The 10932-nt window shown below is 47.8% G+C and overlaps 1 protein-coding gene across 1 annotated transcript in view; it reads left to right on the top strand.

Moving 5' to 3' along the window:
* The window catches only part of FBLN7 (fibulin 7), a 60821-nt gene that overhangs the window by 27231 nt on the left and 22658 nt on the right, over window positions 1–10932 (top strand). Inside the window, exon 3 of the mRNA XM_006024939.3 lies at window positions 5938–6108. Coding sequence (XP_006025001.1) covers window positions 5938–6108 — 171 coding nt within the window. The remainder of the gene's footprint in view (window positions 1–5937; window positions 6109–10932) is intronic.

Below are 10932 nucleotides of genomic sequence, written 5' to 3'. Positions count from 1 at the left end.
AAAGAGTGTGGGAGAGAGTAGATTTCACGTGCACACTCACACAACAAACAAGCACACACATGAGTAGGGCAGTTAGACACCAGAGGGGAAAAAATGGGATATGTGGAGCAGGAAATAGAGGGCAGGAAGTTTGGCTAGAGCTGGGGCATGGGGGAGGGAAGGGCAAACACTTGACATGTGCTCTCAGGCTGTGTACTCCTACACGCTTTCTGGGGAGCATTGTTTCACATCTTGCTGCAAAGCCTCTGCTGCAAAGTCTGGGGCCTGGCTCTGAAAATCCTCCTGGCACGCCTCAGAAAGGGACAACCTAGCCTTCTGGCATTCCAGCAGGCCTTTACAATGGCTCCTTGATTAATGCTGCTGCAGCCCAACCACCTTCCAGGGCAGTTTAGATTAAAAACAGCATTGAGAAAAAGTTAAAAAAATGTGGTTATTATATGGCTTTGTAGAGTTGGAAGTCACATAGTAGCTACATGGGTACATAGTTGATGTATATTAATGAAGTCTAAGAAATGCAGTTAGTCATTCAGCCTACGATAGCCCAGGGTAGAGTGGCTAAGAAGTTTCAGTGTGATACCATGGGAAGAAAAGACAAGACTCCATGCATATTAATAATATTATGTAGAGTTGTAGGGGTGTAAGACATTCTTAAGTAGTGGTTTTAGTATGTGGTGTTCAGTTGGGGTTGGAAATATTCAAGGGCATTAACAGTCTTTGTAAGTCTATTATGTGCCTGGGGGCAGAGGGGTTCAGTCTGTCTTCTCGCTCTCGTTTCTGGTGGGTGGTCTTGGCTGGCTGTCATCATACTGGTGATGGACCATAATGTGCTTGACATAGGTGTCCCTTGGATGGTATCAGTAAGGATCTACCCAAATTGAGATTTTGTGATTTTCATGGTAACCATGATTTAGGGTGGGCTCTGTGAAAAAGCACAGGCTCCCTGAAAAAAAAAAAAAAAAAAAAAAAAGCTTACTGAAAACAAAGTGTTGGCTCCCTCTGAGGAGCCAGTAGCTCATAGCCTGCTGGGGAGAGGGGGACTGTTGACATAGCAAGATGGTTACCGCCTCTATCCTTCAACACTGATTGGCTGCAAGGGCTGTCCCGCCCCCCCCCCCCTCCACCAATTGGCAGCAAGGGGTAGGACCATATGACAGGCAGCCCTCGAAGCCAGTCAGTAGTGAGAGGCAGGCCACCAGGGGCCCTCAGCCAATCAGAGGCTTAAAGGGGCCCACCACGCTTAGACCGAGAAAATGGCTGCTGGCCCAGGGAATCTGTTCATGAAATTGCCTAGCAGCTGCCTTGAGTTTGGTAGACCCCTAGTTATTAGATACCATGAGCAGGGATCCTGGTTTTCTCTGATAAAAAAAAATTGCAAATTCTCCGATAAAACCCCCCCCACAAATTCTCCGATTAAAATAATAAAATAAATTCTAAATACCTATAAATTTTGGTGTTTGATTTTGGGTTTTTTTATCATGGAAAATCAGAGATCTCCCTGCTCCCTTCGCTCAGCAGGACACGGGTCCAGCTGTGGGTTTCTGACCCTCCCCCCTCTCCCCACACTGCTTCATGGTGCTGAGCAACCTTGATATGCCAATGCCCTGCCCATGTCATTACCCCTCACTCCCAAGCCACACACCCCCAACCCTGCTGGTGCCCTAACTCCAAACCCACAGCCCTGCCAGCACCCCTCATTCATGGCCCACCCAGCCCTGCCAGTATACCTCACTCCCCACCCACAGCCCCCTGGCCCTGCTGGTGTCCCTCACTTCTAACCAACAGCCCTGCCAACTCTGCCAGTGCCCCTCACTCCCCCCACAGCCCCCTCCAGTGGTGGGAGCCCCCAACTGTCAGGGCTATGGGGCCAGGGACCTGGGTCCACAGGCCCCTGCTGTCCTCAGCAGTGCCCAAGCCCTGGCTGCCTGTGAGAGGTGGTGGTTTCTGTGGCCCGAGTAGAGCGCGGAGCCCAGTTTCTCCTTCCCTCATGGGTGTTACAGCTTGAGAGGAGCCCATGGCAGGGCGTGGATGCAGGCTGGCAGCTGCAGGCTCATGGCTCCCAACCCTCCTAGCCTCTCCCTGGGGGCTTCCACAGCCCAGCGGATGGGACCCAGTATGGGAGGGCAGAGTGGGGCAGGGAAGCTTGGTGCTGCCACTGGGATCCCTGCACTGCCATGGCAAGGTGTTCCCTGCCTGCCCAGCAGTAGTGGGGGGGGGGGGGCACAACACCACACCATTGCTCCTGCTTCTGCCAGGTGGGCAGGGGGCACCTCACCATGGTGGTGCAGTGCTCCCAGCGGTGGCACTAAGGCTCCCTGCCCTGCTATGCTAGGTCCTGCCCAGTGGGCCATGCAGGCCCCAGTGGGAGGGCAGCAGGGTGGGTAGGCTGAGCCCAGTGAGCAGCCCGCATCCACTCCCACCCCATCCACAAAACCAGGGGGACATGTGCTTACCTATGCCTCTTACCCTGGGAGTGCACACAGTGGTCGGGAGCTGTCCCCCCGCCACCCCCTGGACAAGCCACCCATGATGCCATTCCACGCCCTGCCCAGGTCCCAAGCCATAGGCCCCATGTACTAGCCCTGCTGGGCAGCGCCCTCTGCCCAGCCCTACACAACTCCCTCCCTCCCTATGGGGGCTTGAATCCTTTCCCCCCCCCAGGAGTCCTCCCCCCCCCCCACCCCCGACTTATCTGCAGGGAGCTGCTCTCCATGCTGCCTGGCTGCCATGCGCATGCACACGGCACCCTCTGCCTGATTGCCCTCCTCCCACTCCCGCCAGCCCCTTGCAGGCTGCATCTCTGCCAGTTTGAAAAGGGAGGGAAACCTGCCATTTTCTGCATTTTTCTCCTTCAAATGAGGAAATCAGTTTTTTGCTGCAGTGACTGGAAAACCCAGATCCCTGTTTATCAGCTTCGAGTAACAGCAGGGTACTCTGAAAGTTCACAGGACACTCATCCCATACTCAGGGTATCTATCATTGGCATTCAAGGAGGCCCCATACCTGACTTGCCTACTGAGGCCAGCAGCTTCCACCTGGCCTCCCCTCCACACTTCCTATCCTCCGTAGACACCACAACAATGCCCCTTTCATTCCCCTCACTGACAGACTACTCCCTGCCTTCTTCTCTGCTGTTCTTCTGAGAACATCTTCCCAAATTCTCTTGCCTCCCTCAGTTGCTGCCACAAAAAATGATCACCTAAAATCTTCTAACACCAGTCAGCGTGATCAGTCATTTTAAAGGTTAACTGTAGCAGCCTGCAAAGCTTTTCTAAGTGGTTTTGCTTGCTGCTGCAGGGCCTGTACTTCTTGTAGAAAGACACACAGGATGGACTGTGTGTCTGCATAGCACTTTTACCTAGGCCACTGAACTATAGATCTTCTCTGTGCCCATCACTGCTATCATAGTACATTATGGCAGAGGCTATAACTGCACTCTGTGCCTTGATCATTGCACAGGCAGGAGACTCATGGAGACTGAACAACATACGTATGGACATCCATAAGTCTGGCACTTAACCTAAATAACAATTTTTAACATCATTTGTCTGCATGAAAGATCTAATATCTATTGGAATCAGTGGTAGCAAGTATTGTACTCACAATCAGCCCTCTGTCGTGGAAACACACGCAGCATACTTTTGGGTCAGGTCAGCAGAAGCTTTTATTCAAAAGAAACTACAGCTGTAGGGGGGGACTCCAAAGTGACATGGATCTCCCAAGCACTTGGAAGGGGTCCCCCCCCCAAGAGCAAAATCAGGAGGCTTATATACTTTTTAACAGTTGCTTACAACTCACATGATCATATAGTGAAATTAGCATGAAAAGCGGCTATAACATTACTTCATTATTTCTTTGCTGTAATCAGGATGGGAACTAATGGGGGAGGCGAGGTTAGTTCACAAACCTCCTTCTTGCACCTGCAAATCAGAGTTGTACATACTTTTTGCTATCTTCAAGGCCGCGGTGAGCGAAGCAGTTGCAGAGGAGTTACAAAGAACAAACACTTTCTCTTATCTGTTCTACTATACAGAGCCAGCAATTCTCCACAAAGCGGTTATGTCATCTTATAACTAAAATAGTCAAAGTTTAAGGCATATATTTTTTCTGATTCCACACCTCAAAGAGCCTTTTAGGACTTAATTGATGTAATCTCTCTTTTATATAAATAGGATGTTGCACAAAACATATGGAAGAGTATCTTGTTCTGTCTTGCCACCTTCTCTACTATGAATTGACCAATTTTACCACTAGCACAAATGGGCTTCAGTGGCAATTTACAGCATCAGGGATTGGCAGCTTATATGACTGCACAATCGGACTGTAATAGTTAGCTCCCTCCTTAATGCCTACTATCAAGCCCTTCAGGCAGGTCATGGCTTTTCAGAGCCAAGACAAACAAGATGACATAGATTTGGATATTGCAGTCATAACTCTGGGGATTGTTCAGAATCCTGGTACCACAGAGCTAGGTTTCTGTGACACTTTGGGCACATCTACACCTCACCCTACATCACCATAGCAACATGCTACATTGCTGTATGACGTGCTGTGGTAACGTGATCCCATCAGTCTACAGGTGACCAGCAGCTACTTTCATAGACATTAGGGCTGGAAGGGACCTCGGAAGATCATCGAGTCCAGCCCCCTGCCCAAAGGGCAGGAAGTCAGCTGGGGTCATAAGATCCCAGCAAGATAAGCATCCAGTTTGCTCTTGAAGGTGTTCAATGTGGGCGCTTGAACCACCTCCGGTGGAAGGCTGTTCCAGACCTTGGGGGCTCGGACAGTAAAGAAATTCCTCCTTATGTCCAGCCTGAAACGGTCTTGTAGTAGTTTATGACCGTTTGACCTAGTCTTCATCCCTTGGGGTGCTCTGGTGAACAAATGTTCCCCCAGATAAATTTATAGGTGGCCATCAGATTACCCCTGAGCTTGCACTGCCCCCCCCCCTTTTTTTTTTTTTTTTTTTTTTTTTTTTTTAATAATTTTTTCTCCCCACCCCTTTTTTTTTTTTTTTTTTTTTAAATATATACACACTTTGCACACTCCCCCATTTTAGCACTCTGCTATGGCGAAGTAGTGGCTAAAACTAACTGTGCATGTGGTGCAATCCAGGCAGTTACTGCACTGTGCTTTAGTACTTCCAAAAGGAAGTACTAAAGCACGGTGCAGAAACAGTGTTGCTGTGGGGTGATATGTAGACGCGCCCTTTTCCTTTTTTTTTTTTTCCTGCCCGACTAACCTTCCAGGTGCTAAGATGACTAAACACACTTTACTGCCTCAGCCCCTTAACTTTCTGCAGATGGTGTTACAGTCCTTGAGAAGAGTCAATATTTTACTTTCTTTTCTTGTTTTCAGCCAGAAGCAGATACTGTAAGGCATGATTGTGAGTAAATGGGCTCACAAAACGATGCTTAATCTGTGCATTTCTCATCTGTTCTTTATTGCCATATCTGATATCATGCAGTAGAGTTTGGGACAGAGTCTAAGGTCCTTGGAAACTATTAAATTATTCTCCCTCCATAAATATGCCACAGGAGCCACTCACATACACTGGTCTTGTTCACCATGAGTAAAGGCAGTGGCATTGGCTGCTCTTTGGGAAATTCCCTTTTGCATGAGTCCACATCAGCCACTGGGTCTTCTCCTATTTAAACATGGTAAGCATTGAATAAGTTGACAATCACCACACTGTACACAGGTTTGTCACAGCAGCTCTGCTGACCTTTAATGAGGCATTTTGCCTCACTAAACCAGAAACCAGGCAGCAGCTTGCCATATTCTTTCAGGCTTGAAAAATAGGAGGAGGAAGTGGCTCCTTGGTTATTACAGTTTGGGAGAATACTCATCAGCAGGGATCAGCATGACCCTCTGCAGACTGTGCACTGTGTCCCTAGGCACAGCTAGCTGTGTATTTAATTTCCAACTATGCTCTTGCAGTGTCCTGTCCTGCACTGGAAGCCCCTATGGATGGCAAAAAATTTGGTACCAAGTACTTGGTGGACCATGAAGTCCATTTCACCTGCAAACCTGGTTTTCAGCTCATTGGTTCCAGCACTCGAGTGTGTCAAGCAAATGGCAGCTGGACTGGAGAGGAACCTCAATGCAAAGGTACTTTTGTCTGTTCATTTCTTTGGTTTGAGTGGATGAGCCTTTCCTCATGTCATCAAATGGGTCTGCATAGGCCTTGGGAAGGACATACAGATCATGTCACAGTTACATGAAGTATATTTTCTGTGCAAGAAAGACTAATTCATAGCCTGAGTTTTCATTTCATCTATTGCCTCTCTTTGGCTTGTCATGTTATTGCCCAAGCTCCAACTTCTTGAATAATAAGTACGTGGGAGGTGGTGGGGCTCATTTAAAAATGAAAAATGAAAACATTAACCCATTAAGGATTTTACTGCTGAATATTATGCTTTTTATTTAGTGGCAAACAGGACCTGCAAACCTGGCGCTTATCTCAGTGTCATTTTGTTCCTTGCATTGCAAATAAGTGCCAAAGACAGGAGAAGTTGAGGATCTCTGCCTGTCTTCTTCTACCTGTAAAACACCCAGCTGGTCATTTGCAGGCCTTATTGAGCCTCTATACTTGAATCTGGATTCCTAGGGTATATACACTGAACTGGAAAAAGAAAAAAAAAAAAATCATTCAGTGTCTACTTCCCTTTACCTTGAAGCCTATCTTGAATAATAATGATTAGGTACAGTGCATTGTAAACCATTTGTTCAGCTAGTTTTTAGATATGTACAATAGGATTCCATAGTCCATACAGTGAGCCTCACATCTATCTATTCCCTTTTTTCTGTGTTAGTTTAATTTACTGTGCTTAGGGCTAAAGATCTGAGCACAAACTGTCTATTAAGGAATTAGTTATTTCATAATAATAAATATCAGCTTCTGAAAAGAGGCTGGCACAGCATATCCATAATAATCCCCCTTGGATGCTTATTTGGAAACTTGCCTTTCTGTGAGTCTGTGACTGATCCAAATTGGCAAACATGAAAATTATATATAATTACATCTATTAAAAATAATTTACTGGGCAGAAATATATTTCATGATGGCCAACAGGCATTTGGCTTAATGCACCAGTACAAGACATGGGGGGGGGAGGAGAGGTTTGGGTTTGTTTTGTGTACATTTTTCCCCCCCCAGAACTGCAAGGTTGATCAAAACTGGTAGGTGTCTGCAGCCCTCTCTGCATCTCTCTAGCCACAGAAGAAATGCAATAGAAATTCCCCCTCCCCCCAAAAAAATTTTCATTTCACAAGAAAAAAAAATCCTCCCCTAGCAAAAGGAAGACCCCCAAAAACAAAAACAAACAAACCAAACAACCCAGGAGCCTTTACTCAGAGCTGTTTGCCTCTGCTCAGGGCCAAGGAGCCGTAGCACTGGAGTAATGGTTCAGAACCCGAGTTCTGTTCCTTGCTCTGTTTCTCCTGCCTTTGCACAAACTGCATGATCTCTCCTGGGCTTCAGTCCTCCCTCTGCAAAATGTGGACATGCAAGCCCATGTGCGAGAGTGAGCTAGTCAACTGTAAGGCCCCGCTAATGCATAAAGTCAACTCCCTCAAAAAACATCCCTCTCAAATGAGGTTCTAGTTCTCACTTACATTATTGTAACAGCCACAGATCAGAAGAGTTGACACCTCTTCCACCCTTTCACTGCTGTGCACAGGACTCTGGGCCAAATTCTACTTTCATTTACAGCACTTCATAATTGGTATGAGTCATCACAAGGAAGTGAGTGCAGAATGTAAGCCAGTGTTCGTGGGATTGGAGCCTGGCCCTACACCTGTATTTACCATACTAGTCAGGGAGAGCTTTGGTATCTTGCAGTACATAGTTCACCCAGTGACCTTGTGACAGGTCGTCACTCTAGGCCACCCTTAATATGGCCCAACACATCTGTCTCTGGGCAACTGCCCGCTTTGTCTTGCCTGCCATGCCTTGATCTTAATTGAATAATTAATTAGCAGGAGGCTGCCCTTGTCCTGCCCCTCCACTAGGGGGCGCTGTCTGCAGCTCCTTTCCTCCCCAATACCGCAGCCCAAGCCTCACAGATGTAATCACTGTTGTCTTAATTCTATTCTCTCCCTATATGAGCCCTTACCATTCTCCCCAGGCCTTCTTTCCTGTGCTGCCCCCTTCCTGGGGCTTTCTGGTGCCCAACTTGGGCCTCCCAAAAATGCAGCCCCCTCTCTGGGACTCGCCATGCCCCACTTGGGCTTCCTATAAATGCGGCCCCCTATCAGGGGCTCCCAGTGCCCAAACTTGGGCCTCGCAATGCTGCCCCCTCCCTGGGGCTCACTCCGCCCACCCTGGTGTTCTTCAAACACCCTTCTCTGGGGCTGGGGTCTATGCACCCCGTAAACTGCACCCTCACTGGTGCCTGGATCCCCACGCTACTGTGGGTCTCCTATGAGGCCTCCTCCAACCCCTAATAACCTCACCCAAACCACCAGTCTTAACAACAAAGTAACACAAACTTAAGCCTCCTGGCTATAACTCAAACATAAGCCACCTGGCTACAACAACACTGCTCCAGCATCTTGGAGCTGCTCCCTTTTTCTGCCAGCAGTACCTCCAGTCAGGCTTCTCCTCACATCATTGCTCACAGAGCTCCTGCCTCTCTGGCTGCTGGCAGGGAACTGCCTCAGGCCTCTGCTTCTTGGCTTTATAAGGGCCAGGCCCTGCCCCTTCTGGTCAGCTGACTCATTAGTTGCCCTGGCAACCCACAGCTGTGCTCCCTGATCACCGCTAGGGCTCCTTCTCTAGCAGTTTCTTTCCTCAGGCACAGGGCACCCCAGTGCTCTGTGACACCTGCCTCATTTCAAGCATGCTGGTGTTTCCCCATCCTTAAGCATGGTGGGTTGCAAGGAAGCTGGTTAGAGGGGAGGCACATTTATACCAGCCCAGCCTCTGGCACCAGGTCATTTGTTCAAAATTATCCCTTCCACCCAGGATAAACACATGTGACACTGCAGATCTAGGGCTCTTACCCAGATAGAGGGGGATGAGCATCTCTGCATGTGGAAGAGGCATGAGCTGTAAGAATACAGAGCCAGGGTTCCCTCTCCCCTGCATCCAGTTATCTGTTCTCCAAATCACCTGGATACTCAGGGACAGGATTTGGGGGCCAAAGGGGAACTAGGATTCTCCCCGATTCATGTTTCTGCTACTGAGGATTCTGCTGTAGCTTTCTGCACTGAACCAGACTGCTGGCATTCTCCATACTACACACAGCAACTGCAGGGGGCAGATAGCTTGATCCTATGACCCCCAAGTCCATAGCAAAGCTCCCATTGTGCTCAGTGAGCCAGGATCTGGCACCTATTCCTTCTCCCCATTTGTTCTGAACTCCCAGCAGGAAAAAGATGAGTCTATAGTTCAGGTGTGGGCAGTGGTGATGAAAGCATTTGTTTTAGAGCATTTTTGAACCTGAGGAATTTTACCACCACCATTCCCCCCCCTCCCCATGCAATTTCATTAAATACAAATCTCTGCCATCTGCAGGCCAGTACATTAGCAGACTGAAACCCCTTGAGCCTAAAAATTCTTGGCAGTGATCCACGCCCTTTGCAGCATTCAACCACTACAAGTAGGCTGGAGACTAGCCAGAGGACCTAGACATGATATTCCTCCAGTGAGAGAAGAAATCTCCACTGGGTGTAGACTAGGGGTAGCAGGCTCCTGCACGCCGCATAGCATGTGGGACAATGCCGTGTACTGTGGCCATGTCAGTTCCCCTCATTTTGGCAGCTCTTTTCTGGCCAAGAGGCACCTTAGTCCCAGTCAGCAGTGGTTTTTGAGATTACAGCAATCACAAGACTGAGGGCTCTGGAGGGTCTTGAAATTGACCCCACACTTGGGGTCACAGGGAATAGAGGTAAGGAACCAGTAAAAAAAAGCTGGGAGGGGTGAGCAGGGCTGTTGCATGCTGCCCAGCCATAGGAGCCTGCCTCACTCAGTGTACCCAGGAGGCAGGGGGATAAAGTGGAATGGTGAGACAGTTTAGGCTGATTTTAAAAACAAACCAAACGCATGGTTTGGATATTTCCATCTGAATAGACATTGACCACATGGATGGAGCAAAGGCTAGAACTCAGGAGACCAATGTGTTATCTGGGGCTTTTTCCATTGTGTACAAGTCACTTCATTGCCTCATTCCTCAGCTTCTGCAGAATGAATACAATACAGAGTACTGGCTTTATAATCTGTGGTGCTCTCTTTATAAAAGAGCAAGAAAAACAGCAGATAACATCAGTTAGGTCAGTACCCTCCTTAAACTTGCTTTTCTAGTCCTAAAATAGGTCAGTCATCCCCCAAAACTCAGAATTCCTGCAAAAGCTGCAAGGAAAAGTTTAGAAACAGAGCATGGATGAGGGGGCAAATGCCTATGTAAGTGTAAAATAAGTTACCCAGATAATAAAGCTGTCATCCAAGTGATGCCGTCTGGGTGGGAGGGCTCCAAAAAGATAGGAATTTTTTTCTTAAGGAAAGTTCCCCCGATTATAAAATAATCATGCAAAATGGCACACATTAAATAACATCCAGTATAGATGAGCAACAGCCATATCAGACACACACTTTTGCAAATACAAAAATCACAGTCTGCATCCCCATCAATTAATTCTTGATGGTTTTGTGTTTCACTCATGGGGAAATACCTGTTCTCCTTGAGATGAGAGAAACCCTTCCTGCACTGTATGGAATTCTTTGATTTTTGTCATGAAGTAAATAAGAAATCTTGTCCACATCACAAACTTCCCACAACTTGACCCAGTCAGCATGGGGAAGAGGTTCAGCAAACGGGCTGGAGGTCAACTCCAAGATGCTTTGGCAGACCTATGAGAGGGGATTTGGGGACAAGCCCTAACCCCTGCTAGTCTTGAATCTATTTAGTAGTTTTCCTTCTCCAGTGATCTGTA

This window comes from Alligator sinensis, unplaced genomic scaffold, assembly GCF_000455745.1.
Source record: "Alligator sinensis unplaced genomic scaffold, ASM45574v1 scaffold794_1, whole genome shotgun sequence".
NCBI classification, from domain to species: domain Eukaryota; kingdom Metazoa; phylum Chordata; order Crocodylia; family Alligatoridae; genus Alligator; species Alligator sinensis.
Note: the sequence above shows the minus strand (reverse complement) of the source record. Positions and strands in the feature narration are given on the sequence as shown.